Source organism: Eptatretus burgeri, chromosome 5, assembly GCF_056783735.1.
Source record: "Eptatretus burgeri isolate ZD-2024b chromosome 5, Ebu_testis_v1, whole genome shotgun sequence".
Lineage (NCBI taxonomy): Eukaryota > Metazoa > Chordata > Myxini > Myxiniformes > Myxinidae > Eptatretus > Eptatretus burgeri.
Genome location: NC_140965.1, coordinates 61410076 through 61427166, shown reverse-complemented (window position 1 = coordinate 61427166; position 17091 = coordinate 61410076). Strand labels below are relative to the sequence as shown.

Here is a 17091-nt window from a genome sequence, read left to right as displayed (position 1 = left end):
TCTGCACCCTCAATGAATCTGTGTCTAATTAATCTCGATTCACAATTAATCAATTTCTTATTCACTGTAATTTTTAAGTACGCATTGTCAAAGTATTTCTCCTTGTATGTGCATCGCATGACAATTAATTCATTATTACCTCTGCCACTGAAGGATATGTTTTCACCCCCGTCTGTCTGTTCGTTTGTTTGTGTGTAGGATATCTCAAAAAGTTGTGCATGAATTGGGATGAAATCTGGTGGGCAAGTTTGGTGAATGACAACAACAAACTGATTAGATGTTGGTGAAGAAGCCAAAAACGATACAGAGCACGATATTTCAAAAATGTATTGGGCCCAATATGTTCTACTGGATCATGCATTGCGTGGTGGAGGTATGTGCTCTACCAAGTGCCCTTTCAGTTATTATGTAACTAGCAAATACAACCAGTCCCTTCACTGGTGGGAAGATAAAGGGGGGGGAGAGAAAGAGGGAGGGGAGGGAGAGAGAAGGGAGGAAAAGGAGAGAGGATGGGGGAGGGAGGGGGTAGTGGGTTTTCTGAACATGCGTTTGATAAGGGGACTTGTGGGAAAGCCTGAGGGGTAAAAAAACGACTGCTAAAAAACAAACAAAGAAAAGATTTCATTTGTCCAATTCACACATTCTTTGACACCCCCTTCCTCTTCTCGACCTCCAGAGAGTTGTATGGTGGGGAAGGGGGTTTGGGAGGAGGATAGCGTGAGGGGGGCAGCATGAGGAGGGGGCGAGCAACATGATCGTGGGGCAACGTGAGGGTGGAGGGCAGTGTGGAGGTGGGCAGTGTGACGGGGGCAGAATGACGGGGTGGAGGCAGCATGATGGGGGGAGGGGTGGATGGGAGGCAGCATGACAGGAGGGGATGGCAACGTGAGGGAAGGGTGAAGCAGCACGAGGAGGGGCGGGTGAAGCAGCGCGAGGGGCGGGTGAAGCAGCACGAGGAGGGGCGGCTGAAGCAGCGCGAGGGGCGGCTGAAGCAGCGCGAGGGGCGGCTGAAGCAGCGCGAGGGGCGGCTGAAGCAGCGCGAGGGGCGGCTGAAGCAGCGCGAGGGGCGGCTGAAGCAGCGCGAGGGGCGGCTGAAGCAGCGCGAGGGGCGGCTGAAGCAGCGAGGGCGGGTGAAGCAGCGCGAGGGGCGTGAAGCAGCGCGAGGGGCGGGTGAAGCAGCGCGATGAAGCAGCGGTGAAGCAGCGCGAGGGGTGAAGCAGCGCGAGGGGCGGGTGAAGCAGCGAGGGGCTGAAGCAGCGCGAGGGCGGGTGAAGCAGCGCGAGGGCGGCTGAAGCAGCGCGAGGGGAGGTTGAAGCAGTGTGAGGTGAAGGAAGGGTAAAGCAGCGCGAGGGGCGGGTGAAGCAGCGCGAGGGGCGGCTGAAGCAGCGCGAGGGGCGGCTGAAGCAGCGCGAGGGGCGGCTGAAGCAGCGCGAGGGGCGGCTGAAGCAGCGCGAGGGGCGGCTGAAGCAGCGCGAGGGGCGGCTGAAGCAGCGCGAGGGGCGGCTGAAGCAGCGCGAGGGGCGGGTGAAGCAGCGCGAGGGGCGGGTGAAGCAGCGCGAGGGGCGGCTGAAGCAGCGCGAGGGGCGGCTGAAGCAGCGCGAGGGGCGGCTGAAGCAGCGCGAGGGGCGGCTGAAGCAGCGCGAGGGGCGGGTGAAGCAGCGCGAGGGGCGGGTGAAGCAGCGCGAGGGGCGGGTGAAGCAGCGCGAGGGGCGGGTGAAGCAGCGCGAGGGGCGGGTGAAGCAGCGCGAGGGGCGGGTGAAGCAGCGCGAGGGGCGGGTGAAGCAGCGCGAGGGGCGGGTGAAGCAGCGCGAGGGGCGGGTGAAGCAGCGCGAGGGGCGGGTGAAGCAGCGCGAGGGGCGGGTGAAGCAGCGCGAGGGGCGGGTGAAGCAGCATGAGGGGAGGTTGAAGCAGTGTGAGGTGAAGGAAGGGTAAAGCAGCATGAGGTGAAAGGAAGGAAGTGTGAGTGAAGGGAAGGAAGCACGAGGAGAGGATTTTTAAAGGAATTTATGCGATTTTACCAAAAATTGACTAAGTCGGCCATTTTAACAAATTTTCAGTCACCGTGATTGGCATGACTTCGGCAATTTAACATCCCTACCCTGGCCTGGCCTAATGTTGCAACCTAAATTTGGTAGCATTTGATAGATCAGGAGAAGAAGAATTTGGAAGGAATTTTTGTGACTGCCATTTTGACACACTTCTGGTCAAGTCATCAGCATGGCCTCCATAATTTAACATCAGGACCATGTCCTCATGTTGTAACCCAAATTTCGTAGCGTTCTGACAGGTGGGTCTGGGGAAGAAGATTTTTAAAGACATTTACTAAGTCGGCCATTTTGACCTCCTCGAAGTCATGTGACTGGAATAAGCTTTGCAATTCCTGTTACCAGTCAGGAGAGGAATGCTGCTGCCATATTTCAGCCGGATCGGCCCAGTGGTTTGGCAGGAGAAGTCTAAAAAGTAGTTGGACGGACGGACGGTGCGCGATGACAATACCTTATCTGGAATTCAAATTGCAGATAATCTAAAAATGAAAACCCATGTATCTACCTGGCAAAGGTGTGCCTGCATGTATGCCCCAACCCATACGCATTCCTCCAACTTGCTCACAGGCAGGCATGCAAAAACCCCACCATGTCTGACCTCCGTGTGTGCTGTCTACGTACCTCTGTTTTGAGCCCCTGCTGACTTAATATATTGCAGAAACTATTTGTGTATTTACATTAATAATGTGTCATGAAAGCAGATCACACAAAACAGGAAAAAGAAAACTGCATACATAATTGCCGAAAAAGACTCCTGTCGACTTTACCATCATGTATTGTAAAAGCAAATTAGAGAGCAAGGCATTGCGCCAAATAAAGTTCCACTTTCTGCACATTCCTGAATCTTTTCTTCACAAAATATAATCATTCATACAGTAGAAAAAAAACAATAAGCTTAATGTTAATTTTTATTCCGATTATTATTATTTTTTTTTTAGCAATTACGCAAAGATTGGCATTTAAATCAGTGAAGCGACAAGTCTTGCTTCTAGTGGTTTTGAAACAAACAACCAAGCAGCTTGGTGAGCACTCACCAAGTGGCTTAAGCACTCAAGCAAGCACTCCAACGGAAAATCAAGTTTGGAAAGTGATGATTCAGTGCCTTCGGTCATATAAACCAGTGCACCTGGAAACACCCAAGCAATGTTCGAATTAGACAAATGAACACTTTTTCAGGAGTTGGAACTGCTGCTGAGTTCAAATCTGGAGCTTAAATTTTGCAATTTGGCTTAGTTTAAGAGATTCTCGAGGTTATGGCATATGCGGATATGAAATAAAGCCACGAACGCTGGCATCGCCAGGCACTTATGAGCATTGCAATATACCCAGTGATTCGTAGCTATGATGAACAGACATTTGATAATATGAGTGAGAAAAGTGAAAAAAAACTATCGTTAAGAAATCCTTGCGGCCTGTTCCAAGTCAAGGCATGGTTGAGCAGGCCAAAAAACATGGAGGCTTCAGACCCCAGGGAGGTAACCCAAGAAACGCCTCAATAACCCCATATAGAGAAAGGTGGCCGAGGATGTGCCTGATAAAGGATATAATTAAATAAAGCCATTAATTATCTTCAAAAGGGGTGTTTTAATTAACCCAAACAACCAAATTCCACTCTTGCACTTCCTTGGAGTTCCCTTAATATGCATGCAAAGTTTCAGGCAGCTAGGTTTCATGGTTTTGGAGTTATGTACACACACAGATTACATTTTTTGTGATACTATTAAAAGGTACAATATGGTATTGGAATCAGTTAAAAAGTTAATTATTTTTAAGGTACATATTTGAGCATACATCATAAAAAAATATTAGTCCTGAAATACTTATTCATAAAGGCATGAAGGTTGCTTTTGTGAAGGCAAGGTGGTTTTAGGTAACATAAAAATCCACCAAATATTTAGCACACTGCTTGTTTGAGGATTTTGTATTAATTTTATAGCAAATTTATATCAAAGTTAATATCTCCTGCATCCAAAGTCTGATCAGCTATAAAATAGAAGTGTTTTTTGCTCTTTCTATTGATACCCTTTACAAAATATTTATAGCTTTATTTCAATAATTATTCTCAAATATACTCATCACACAGATATGTGGTACTTTGTCCCCACTGGGTAACAAGAGATTTTAACAAACACGTGCAGGCACCTGGCCATTCTTTAGTGTGTCGTGACAGGTTTTGCAAAACCAGTGCTTGCAGTGAATTTCGTAAAAATTAGTACCCAAAAGTAAATTCTTTGCAATCTTATTGTTGATGTATTTTTCTCGTTGCAGTTCGATTACAGACGTCTTATACAGTAATCTGTGACAACAGCAGCAGATGTAGATTGGTCCCTCCTTTATTCTTTGAAAGATTTGGGCTGCTGCTACAATGGAAATATTCAGCAACGCTTCACAGACCAAGCAATTGATTGTGTTTGTTAATTTGAAGCTCATTGTTTCCTTCCAATTTGTGGTTTCTTGTTGCCGTACCTGTTGTATTCACTTCCTGTTAGATGTACGTCTTGTTGAAGTTTGTTCTAAGGTTTCTATTGTCCTAGCTGTTTGTATTTTCTTTCATTTAGATGTAGTGCCTTCAGAAAGTGTTCACACCCCTTGACTTTTTCACATTTTGTTGTTATAACCTGAATTTAAAATGAATTAAATTTAATGATTTTTGAGACCGATCTACACAAAATATCCCATAAGTGAAAACATGTTTTTCGAAATTTTTACAAATCAATTAAAAATGAAAAGCTGAAATGTCTCGAGTCAATAAGTAATAAAACCTCGAGTCAATACTTTGTAGAAGCATTTTTGGCAGTGATTACAGCTTCGAGTCTTCTTGGGTATGTCTGTATCAGCTTTGCACATCTGGATTTGGGAATTTTCTTCCATTCTTCCCTGCAGAATGGCTCGAGCTCTGTCGTTGGATGGGGAGTATCGGTGAAGAGTAATCTTCAAATCTTTCCACAGATTCTCAATGGGATTAAAGTCTGGGTTTTGGCTGGGCCACTCAAGGACTTTCACGTTCTTGTTCTGAAACCATTCCAATGTTGCTTTGGCTGTATGCTTGGGATAATTGTCCTGTTGGAACATAAATCTTCACCATAGTCAAAGATATTTTACACTCTGAAGCAGGTTCTCCTCAAGGATTTGCCTGTATTTTGCTCCATTCATTGTGCCCTCTATTCTTACAAACCTTCAAATGCATGCCTCGGAAAAGCATCCCCATAGCATGATGCTGCCACCACCATGCTTCATGGTCGGGATGGTGTTATATGGGTGATGAACTGTGCTCAGTTTATGCGAGGCGTAGCGCTTTGCATTCAGGCCAATGAGTTCAATATTCGTCTCATCAGAACACATAATCTTTTGTCTCATGCTCTTGGAGTCTTTCACGTGCCTTTTTGCAAACTCCAAGCATCCTGTCACGTGCCTTTTTCTTAGGATGGATTGTGTCTGGCCACTCTCCCATAAAGCCTAGACTTGAGAAGTGCTGCAGAGATTGTTGTACTTTTGGAAGGTTATCCCATCAAAGTTTAGGAACTCTGTAGTTCTGCCAGAATGGTCAATGGGTTCTTGGTCAACTCCCTTACCAAGGTCCTTCTTTCCCAGTTGCTCAGTTTGGTTGGATGGCCAGTTCTCGGAAGAGTCTGGGTAGTTCCATATTCTTTCCATTTCCTAATGATGGAGCTCACTGTGCTTGGAAAACTTTATCCACTCTAGAAATTGTTTTATACCTTTCCCCAGATCTATGCCTCCTTACAATTCTATCTCGGAGTTTTATGAACAGTTCCTTGGACTTCATGGTAGAGTTTCTGCTCTGACATCATGCACTGTCCACTGTGGGACCTCATATAGAAACTTGTGTTTCTTTCTAAATTGTGTCCAATCAATCAAGTTGACCACAGGTGGACTCCAATCAAGTTGTAGAGACATATGAAGGATGATCAAAGGAAATTGGATACATCTGAACTCAATTTGGAGAATCATAGCAAAGGGGATGAATAGTTATTGATTCGAGACATTTCAGATTTTCATTTTCAAATAATTTGTAAAAATTTCTAAAAACACGTTTTCACTTTGTCATTATGGAGTATTTTGTGTGGATCGGCGACAAAAAAATTCAATATAATACACATTAAATTCAGGCTGAAACACAAGAAAATGTCACAAAGGTTGAGGGGTGTGAATAGTTTCTGAAGTTTCTATTGTCCTCGCTGTTTGTATTCGCTTCCTGTTAGATGTATGTCTTTTTGAAGTTTGTTCAAAGGTTTATTGTGCCCTTGTTTTTTGCATATCTGACCTGTTGGAAAAATGTTGTCTGGAGTTTCTTCTGCTCTGGCCTATTGCTTTGCTACTTTATCCAGTGTGTGCCTTTTGCTCGTTTCTTCTGGGATTTCTGCTGCTCTGGCCAATAGTTTTCTTTCCTTATCCAACTGATGTGTCTTGTTACCGTTGGTAGAAACAGAAAGTACCAGTCACCTCCTTTCGGGGGTTTTGTTATTTGGATCTATCTAATGAAAAAAAAAGGAAACAATATTGATCATGCCTACTATTATTATTGTAAGCTGTAGATGTGTGACAAAACATTACTTTAATCTTTCAATATAGTAAAAATCCCAATTCTTAAAGGTGAAGTTTATTCTCAGATATTTGTTAATCAAAGATTGCTTTTGTTTAAACACGAAATTGGGGGGGGGGGGGGTGGGGGTTGGAATGGAGGAAATCTGACTTCCCCATCCACGTTTTTTTATTTTATTTTCGCAGAACACATGCTTCTATCAATGAGCTTTAATGACTATTTTCCTTAGGGTCTTATGCACATTTTGATTCCGATTCGTACCGTAAATATTATTTTGGCTCTGCATGCCACAAACCAATAATTTCCCCCATTCACTCATGATACATTGAGGACATAACATGCAAAGTGTACATATTTGCCAATTTGCATAATTATTCATTCTTACATTATTTCTAAAAAAAAAACTGTTGATTATATGACTGTGGAAGTTGATTCATCTTGAAGTTTGCTGAATAGATGCCAAATTTAGATTTGTTTGACTATTCTGTGACTGTGCTATTCAAAATAGAAAATTATGCGAATTTACAACCAGAGTGGCGTCAAAGCCACCCAATGCTCGCCTGTTTATACATTTATCGTTTTTAAAAGACTAGTCTAATAAATATATTTTTAAAGCATTGCAGTGAAGTCTGATCCAAATAATTTTAAAGCAATATATGTATTTGTATATTGTAATCAGTAAACAAGAGGTCCACACGAGGAATTCAAAACTCACAGAGGGGTGAACTGTCTCGCTGCAAAAAGTCAACAAAGGCTTTCAGAGGTAGGAAATGCCGATGGCCCGAACTGGAAGACGAACTTGAAGACAGGGTTAACACACAGAGAGTGGATGGTTGGGGTGTTTCTACTGTTCAGATTAGACTCAAAGCAAGAACGATCACTTTTTGTGGCTAATTTTCGGACGTTTTTGCGCTGGTTTTTTTGTGCAACATTTGCGGCTTATAAACCAGTGTGGCTTGTGTGTGTTTAAATTCCAGATTTTTTTTAATTTAGGGGATGCGGCTTATATAACGATGCGCTCAATGGTCCAAATTTATGGTACTCGCCTTGCCATGAGAAATGCATCTAAAAGAAAAAGTAATATGTAGTGTTGGGAGTTGGAGTGCGGACAGGAACGGATGGAAAACAGCATCCTCGTTGCCATGGCAACCACTTTAGATGACGAACGTATGTCACGACACAACGTCTCCAGTCTGCACCTATGTACCAAATATGAAACGTGAAAGTTGAAAACTTTGGGAGTTAGAGTGCGGACAGGAACAGACAGACAGGTATCACATAATACGCCCCGATATATATGTATATATATATATATATATATATATATATATATATATATATATATATATATATATATATATATATATGTATATATATATATATATGTATATATATATATATATATATATATGTATATATATATATATATATATATATATATATATATATGTATATATATATATATATATATATATGTATATATATATATATATATATATATATATATATGTATATATATATATATATATATATATATATGTATATATATATATATATATATATATATATATATATATATATATATATGTATATATGTATATATATATATATATATATATATATATATATATATATATATATATATATATATATATATATATATATATATATATATATATATATATATATATATATATATATATATATATATATATATATATATATATATATATATATATATATATATATATATATATATATATATATATATATATATATATATATATATATATATATATATATATATATATATATATATGTATATATATATATATATATATATATATATATATATATATATATATATATATATATATATATATATATATATATATATATATATATATATATATATATATATATATATATATATATATATATATATATATATATATATATATATATATGTATATATATATGTATATATATATATATATATATATATATATATATATATATATATATATATATATATATATATATATATATATATATCGGGCATATAAAAAAGTGTGGTAGATAAAAACATCAGAAAGGAAAAAATAAGTTACACCAAAAACTTTAACATTTTCACGCTCACGCTGAGGGTATCGCTATAGCTCTCGGTTCTTCAAACAGGCGAGCTAAAAATGAATATATAATTATCCGACCACTCCAAAAGGAGTGTGTTTATTAAGATTAAATGTAACGTAAATGTGTGCCAAATGTCGTATTTCAATGCTCTATGGCTGAGATTTGAGGTGGAAACCCCTTTCCTCACCCCCATCCTCCCCCAGCTGTTAGATGGTTCAACCCAACCCCTTTCAGCCTAAATTAGAGAAGCAATACATTTTAAGAATCCTCAACATCAATGATCATATGAAAAAGGGATGAGTCTCAACAGTTTCCAATTTGATTCTCCTCAGAAATAAAACAGATAGCTGAACTCGCCTGAGATTCCGCACTTGAAACCACTAACGTAATCCGCTGTGCTGTGCATCGCTGGCATTCTCTGCGTTTATGGAAGAAGCTCTAACACTTTTGATTGTTTATCCTGTGTGAAATGAACACTCCCTGTATTCACTGGGGCTTGAGCATTTCCCTCAATATGAGTGCTTTTCCCCAAGCAACCACTTTCCTGTACTCATCTCCAAGACAAAACGTGGTGCCCCGTCCACCATAAATAAAAATAAACAGAGACCACGAGTGGTGGACGGACTATAAATAAGATTTGTACTTCCTGCAACTTTACTTAATTAGTTAGTTAACAACTAATTAGTTAACAACTAATAATTAATTAGTCTTCTCGATATTCTGATTATTCTCCATATTTTCCATCTGTCTCGTGGAGTAGAGGGATGAAAAGAGTCAATGATGTCTGTCAAGAACAGAATTGGTCCCAGAAAGCCACCTTGATGGACATCGGCTTCCATGTTTTTGAAAATATTGTTATTATGGTGAGTATTTATTATTATTGTTGTTGCTATTGTAAATGGGGAGAAATGGTTGGTATTGAGCAATATATTTCTTTGACACAATAATAATGGAACAATACAAGAGCAGTATTTAGATTATCCAAGCTATTATTGAGCTGGCAGGATGGCCTAGACCAGCGTTTCTCAACCTTTGATGGTGCATGGCCCCCCCCCCCCCACCGAGTTGCTTAACATTCGTGGTCCCCTGCCCTTCAATAAAAGATGCAGATTTTGTTTTATGAAATTCATTTGCTCAGTCTTAAAAGAGAAATCAAAGTAACATTATTCTAAGCAATACAATCAATGAGACACTTGCTGTTGGGCTTGTCTGACGAGGCCTCTTATGTCCGGCTCCGTCTTGGACACAGCAAGGCGAATATCGTTCCCAACGTCAAGACGGTTTCTGGACTTCGTTTTAATGGTCGCAAGGTCAGAAAATCCAGATTCGCAAAGCTATGTTGTGGCGAATTGAATGAGCATTACGGATGTCTTCTTGCTGAGTAGTGGATACGCATCCTGAACAGACAACCAGAAGGTGGAGTGGTCTTCTTTGTTACTGAAGACCAGCTTCATTGCTTTTGAGACCTTCAACTCTGCCAGCTCCTCTGCTTCGTCTTCAGTAGGTTCAATTTTGGTGTTAAACGGGTCTTTGTGCCACGGAACATCCAACGGTGCATCGTCAAAATACGATTTGAACTCTGCGGAGAGATTGTCGAGATGTCTAGTGATGCAATCTTTGATGTCGACGAGAAGCTCAATCCTCTGCGTCTGCAGGTGCTCGTCCAAGAAAGGAAACGAGGCAGTGGACCCGGCCTTGATTCGTGCCTGCCAGACTTCCATTCTTGCAGACAGTCCGGCAAGCTTGTCTTGAACGTCACTGACTGTCACATCACGGCCTTGCAAGGACTGGTTCATTTAGTTGACTCGGCCGAATATATCGGCCAGGTAGGCGAGCATCATGACGAACTCTTCATTGTCGAAGTGGACATGGAGGTTGTTTTTGTTGTCTCGCAGGAAGATTTCCACCTCAACCCGGAGTTCATACAGCCGAGAGAGGCATTTCCCCCTCGATAGCCAACGGACTTTGGTGTGGAACAGAAGTTCAACATGTTCCGCTCCCATTTCGTTGGCCAGGAGTTGGGAGAACCGATGATTTTTGGCCTTCACACGAATGAAGTTGATCACTTTGATCGCAACGTCCATGACTTCCAGCAAACGAGGCGGAAGAGTCTTTGACGCAAGAGCGTATCGGTGTAGCGATCAGTGGGAGGACGTCACATGGGGCCATTCGTTCTTCACAAGCGTGACAAACCCTCCTCTGACGCTGACCATCGCTGGGGCACCATCAGTACAAATGTGCTTGAAATTATGCCAACTGAGTCAATTAGCTTCAAAAAAAAAAAAAAGAGTCCACAATAGCTTTGATATCTACCGCTGTCGTTGTGGTTGGTAGGGTATTGCAGAACACGAACTCTTCCTTCATCTTTCCCTTTCTCTCGTAGCGAGCAAAGGCAATCAACTGGCTCTCCAGGGCAGTGTCGGTAGACTCGTCTAATTGAAGGCTAGCCTGGAGCGTGCTTTGTTTGATTTCGGAACAAACTTGACGGCACACATCAGCGGCCATGTCATCAATCCGTCGTCGGATCGTGTCATTAGAGAGCGAAACTTGCTGGATCTTCTTTTTCGCCTCTGGTCTGATCATCAATTCCACCATTTTCTCTGTACATGGCTTGATAAGGTCCTCAGCAATAGTGTGCGGCTTCTTGCACTTCACAATTCGGTATGCCACTTCGTAGCTGGATTGAAGAGCAAGTTTTTCTTCTGGCCAGAATCCAAATTTGGGAAGTGTCGCTTCACGGTCATATCATGATCGTTTCGCAGACAGAGCGTCGATATTATCTTCCTTCCTTCTGGGATGCATCTTGTCACGATGGATTGAAAGTTTGGAAGGACGTAGTGACGCATTTGACATCACGACCGAGCAGTGCAGACATTGCACGCAGTCCACGCCATCTCGACTGACATTCGTGAATCCAAACTTGACATCGCTATCATTCCATTTTCGAACCTTCGACATCTGAGAAAAAAAATTGAAAAAAACAAAATTCTAACGTTTTTGTAAACATTGGTTTACTATGAATGCTCTGTGGGCTCCGCCTTCTCTTTTAAAATCGTGGTTAAACTCATCTACCCTTTTTACTTTGACACTATGACCGGAGACTCGTCACCTTAATTGTACATTACAAGCTTCTGCATTCTGAATTGCAGTTTTTCGGCGTCCGCTCATGGCCCCCCGGTCGAAGGCCGAAGGCCGATGGCCCCCTTGGGGGGCCACGGGCCCCTGGTTGAGAAACGCTGGCCTCGACCCTCAAGATATGCACACTCGCCTCTATGCTCTCCAGCCTGGGTTTGAATCCCGGCCCATCTAAAAACTCTCATCCTGGTATTTCACAGGCAGGGCGATTCATTAACTTGTGTGCTGTCCCTCAGATGAACGCTAAACTGGGTGTCCCGTCTACTGGCATTAGTTGGTGGACATTAAAGATCCCACGGTGTCCTTCGTGAAGAGTAGGTTTGTTATCGCCAGCACCATGACCAAATTCCAAATTCCTGCCCTGAATTTCTGTTGGAGTGGTGACCTGTTCAGCATTGTAACCCTGGCCAAGAAATTGCTTCGGTAGAACCCACATGCTGTGTAGAGTATGGTAAGCCATTATTGTTTTAGTGAAAGGAGTGAGGGGCCATCGACTTATTACGTATGCATTGGGGTCGGGGTGATTCAATAGTCACAGACACATGAGGCAATAAGCATGAGAGGAGATCTCCACAGGGCATTATCATAGATCACCAGCCATTGACGGTGTGCAATGGTCAGAAGTTTTCACAAATATTTTAACAGCTATAAAATGTAAAGTTTTCACCCCAGCGCTTTGCAAACGTCTGTGAGGTCCTTCGATCGGACCCTTAAGTTGAGGGGGTATACTACCTGCTCACATTGGTTCCGATGTGTGGCATCTCAGAGTGTTACCCAGACCACAAGAGAAACTCCAAATTCCTGCCCCGACTATGACCACCAGGAAGGCGATGCCAAACCACTGTGTATTTCCCAGCTCAGGAAACTGCTTCAGTGACACTAGTAATACCCTCTACCGCAGAAAGGGTATGAGATTGATACAAATCCTCCTACCATTTACCTGAACTGTATGTTTTGTACCAATTGGAATTTGGTGATCTCAGATTTTTGTCCATCAATGCACAAATTCAAATTTCTGTACTCACGGGGACTGAAGTGTTTTCCTTGATATAAGCGCTTTTCCCCGAGCAACCACATTCCTGTAATTTTTCCTCCAAGGAGTGCTGCATAGTGCCCGATCCATCAAAACAAAACAAACCATGGAAGCGTTTGTAAATCAGAGGCTGCGCATCTCAAATTGCACACAAACTGAATAAGCCTGTTGTCATGGAAACCATCACAAAACTGGGGAAAAAAGAAAAAAAAAAATCGATCGTTCGGATCTTTGGTTAACCAATTCAATGATGCAATATGCAGATTTTAAGTAAATCATATGAAAATTGACGATTTCATGCAACCTTGACCTTTTGAACTAAAAAAACAACAACAAAAAAAAAACAATCAGCTTCTAGCTTTTGATTGGTGAACCAATATGCAAAATCTTTAAGTTTCAGGTCAAATGAATGAAAATTAACGATTTTATGTGATGTTTACCTTATGACCAAGTTATTAATTTGTCTTCTCGATATTCTTACAATAAAGCTTTGTTGAAAATTTGATGACAAATGTTCAAATGGTAAAAAAGTTATGGCCTGGACAGACATACAACCAGACAGACACAGACACAGACACAGACACACACAATTGCAAAACCCTGTCTCCCACTGCGTGGGGGACAGGTTAATTATGCACAATGGTGATACAAGCCATGAGTGAAAAATGTCAACAAAAGTTTGGATTTCAAATGGAATGGCCAACAGAATCTTCATCACCACACAGGCCTGGCCAGAAGCCATTGAGGTCCTGAATTATGTCCTCACTAACAGACAAATGAGCAACTTCATCTAAGTCCATATCTTGCCCTCGTGAGCTTTTTCCATTTACTTGATGTTTCTGTCTGCTCCGGCGAACATAATCATGATGATCCACTTGAATTTCTTGCTTTTTTCTTGTGACTGGATTGCCACGGTGTAGAGCAGTCTGCAGGTTTCCTAAAAACCTAATTTGATACACGCAGCCAAAAAAAAAAAAAATTAAGTAAATACAAATGGTCATGTTAGCCAAGGTTTTATTATGCATTTTAAAGAAAATTTACAAACATCTCTGAGAAACAAATATTCAGGGAAACTGAGGACAATTGCACATTTCTAAAGCTGCAAAGGAAATAATCTATTATTCATATTCAGTACCACTACCTGTCCTTTGACTGGTCCCTTGCAAATGACCCTCCCCCACTTTACACCTCCTCAAAAAAGAACATCTTCAAACATAAAACTTTGTTACCCCAAAGAAAAACATCGTCAAATCGAACCTTGTTACAGCTCATATCTAATGTACCTACTTGAACATATGTACGAGACCAGTCAGTAACCTCAGCTGATGTTTAAATGGTTTACACATTGAACCAAAGCATTCAATGTGGAATGGAAAAGGAGATTTTAATAATTTACTTGTATATTTATTATGTACGTTAAAATGAAACGTATAATGAGGAAGGAAGGAATGTGGGATTACGGAGGTGGGCGGGATGCTGGAGAAAATGACACGTATAGCTTATTAACTTCAATTGCCTTTTAAGATACCGCACTTTTTATGTTTTCCTTCTGAAAAGATAAGCCGTGATATAACTTACAATTATTGATGAAGTTTAAATAATCCAAATCAAATGACATTTTAACAAGCCGGGAGGCGACGATGGTTCGTGGCCATTATTGAACAATGCCATGATAGGTACAATTGAGTTAGTGGAAGCATTTGAGGAAGCCCTACCGTAAAAACCTATCTATTTTAGGTTTTTTTTTTTATTTTTTTATTTTTTTAAATCAACCATTTTTTATTTTTAGCCCAAGTCCGCTCACAGCCGCCAGGGAACCAGTTCTGGCGCCAAGTTGCGAGCAGGAGAGGGAGGCAGGTCCGCCCGCCATTCGACCCCGTACTCAGAGCCAGCAGAACCCCAGAGCCAACCGAGCTGAGGCACGAAGTACAGCAGGGCCTCGAGACACGATGAAAACCAGGATCGAATCAGCGCAACAACACAGCACGCTCCCAGCACAACAACCTCCACCAAAACGGTATTTCTGTACCGATCTTCTTCCTCTTCCTCTTCGCTCCGAACAGAGCCTTTTTATCCTCGAGTCCTCGTCACTTCCAATCGAGCCGTTTATTGGCCCTCCGCCGTCGCCTTCCGCCAATCGTGATCACGGGGCGGAGCCATCCACAGCACTGTCCTGTGACGTCACGGCAAGCCTCCAGGGAATTCTAAAAGGGTTTACGCAGACACACTTACCCTATCCCGTCTCCCTGTCTAATTACGTGACAATTATCATTTCCCCCTTAAAGAAATGGACATTTACTAGACAACTTATCACCACTGAATTGCTACTTATTACATCGAGATCCTGGTAAACTCGAACAGCATGGCATACCTAATTAAACATCCTAATTACCCTTTGAATGCATACCCCCCCTCAAACGTAACAATATCTAGCTTGTGTCCAAGCTTCATCAAGATTGCATCAAACATCACAGAGCTATGCTCTGGAGAGAGTCACAAACAGGCAGACAGATACACAGACACAACGAAAATAGTGGTCACTGCTGGTGCCCGCGAACTAATAATCACAAAATCTTTTTATCGGGTTGGTTGGGAGGTGCACGGGGTTACCGATCAGGAGCCAAGTTTCCCCGATTTGATATGAATGTTAAGCCTGGTGTTGGCTTAGTGGTTAAGGTGGCGGCTTGGGATCCTAGGGTCCTGAGTTCAAGCCCTGTTGGCCGCTGAATTAATATACACCAGGAGGTTGACTCAGCCTGTCATCCTTCCGAGGTCGGCAAAATGAGCACCAGTGTACTGGAAAGGGGGACACTGCATCAGCGGCATAGCCGTGTCCCAACCAATGATGCAACCAGCAGCCACAGGCTGCACTCGATAGAGAGAGAGATAGGAATGTTCATGACATGGTTTGAATCAAGTTTTGCTTTTCCCACGTTAGAAAGACTGGTGTTTGCCACTTGGACATGGTGTGCTTTGTGCTGTCTGGAGAGTGGATACTCCCTTTATAACCTTCGTGGAGAATGGTATGCAACCCGGCAGCCATGAGCGCTGGTGTGCTGTACATTACACACGTACAAGGTATATATCATTGACCAAACGACGTACACCCTACTGAATATCATTGACCATTTATTTAAAACCCCGTTTTAATTCGATGTTTATTTTCCGAACATTGTCAACAAGTCATTATAAACTTAAGACGCATGTAAGTCCCAAGCAAGGTGCAAGTCTCCAAACACAAAGTCCCAAATCTGAGGCTGAAGCCAATTTTGTCAAATCCGATTCAAGTCGCAAGTCACCAAATTTTGCGACTCAAGTCGCCAACTCTGCTGGACAGCAATGCTGAATGAAGCCAAGGTAGTTGATGCTTTACATGCTTTGCCCCACCAATGGCTTATGAAGAAAATGTATACCCAAGGAATCAGAGACCCTTTGCTGAAGTGGATTAAACCTTTGTTGGACAGAGTATAATGTGCAGTCAGAGACAACTCAAAGTCAAACTGGAAAAAGTACGGTGGAATGCTGCAGGTACCATGCTCGGGCCAACTCTTTTCCTCTTGTTTATAAATTATATATCCACTGGGATCACTAACAAAGTACAGATCGAAGCCAATGTTAATGTATCACAGATATGTAGCAGACAGCAATAAATTGGAGAAGGTGCAGGGAAGGAGAATTGGAGAAGGTGCAACCAGTTTATTCCCTACCACAAGTCATCTCCCATACCAGTATAGATTGAGACACCTGAATATGTACTCTCTCTGTTAGATGCAGCAAGTTGGCATGACACAGGTTTTTCGGATCATAAAAGGATTAGACCGCATCAACCCACAACACTTCACTCCTGCAATTACCAACTCCACAAGCAGTCATCCCATGAAAGTGTTCAAGACCAGGTGTCGGTTACTTCTCAAAGTACTGTCGTAGCAAAAAATATTGGCTCCCTTGCACTTTTTTAAAATAATGCACCATTTCTTCCAGAAAATTGTTGAAATGAAAAAAATCTTTTGGCATCCACATATGTACTGTATTCCTTTGCTTTGCAGTGGAACAAAAAAAAAAAAGCTTAAGAAAAATGCCAAATCTAAGCTTATTCCACACAGAAATACTAAAATGGCCCAGACAATATTATTGGCACCTTTTAGAAGTTGTTATGCCGATTCAAACATGCCTCGATTTGGAAA

At 41.8% G+C, this 17091-nt stretch overlaps 1 protein-coding gene and 1 long non-coding RNA gene across 11 annotated transcripts in view; one reads left to right on the top strand and one right to left on the bottom strand.

The window, feature by feature from the left end:
- LOC147026530 (uncharacterized) overlaps positions 1 to 17091 on the top strand; it is a 255794-nt gene that overhangs the window by 189131 nt on the left and 49572 nt on the right. The gene's annotated exons all lie outside the window — the stretch shown is intronic.
- The window catches only part of TYW3 (tRNA-yW synthesizing protein 3 homolog), a 62653-nt gene continuing 56117 nt past the window's right edge, over positions 10556 to 17091 (bottom strand). For all 10 annotated transcript variants that reach the window (XM_085882006.1, XM_085882003.1, XM_085882000.1 and 7 more), the window contains one exon: positions 10556 to 13852. In XM_085882006.1, the coding sequence (XP_085738132.1) occupies positions 13594 to 13852 (259 nt within the window). In that variant the 3' untranslated portion in view covers positions 10556 to 13593. The remainder of the gene's footprint in view (positions 13853 to 17091) is intronic.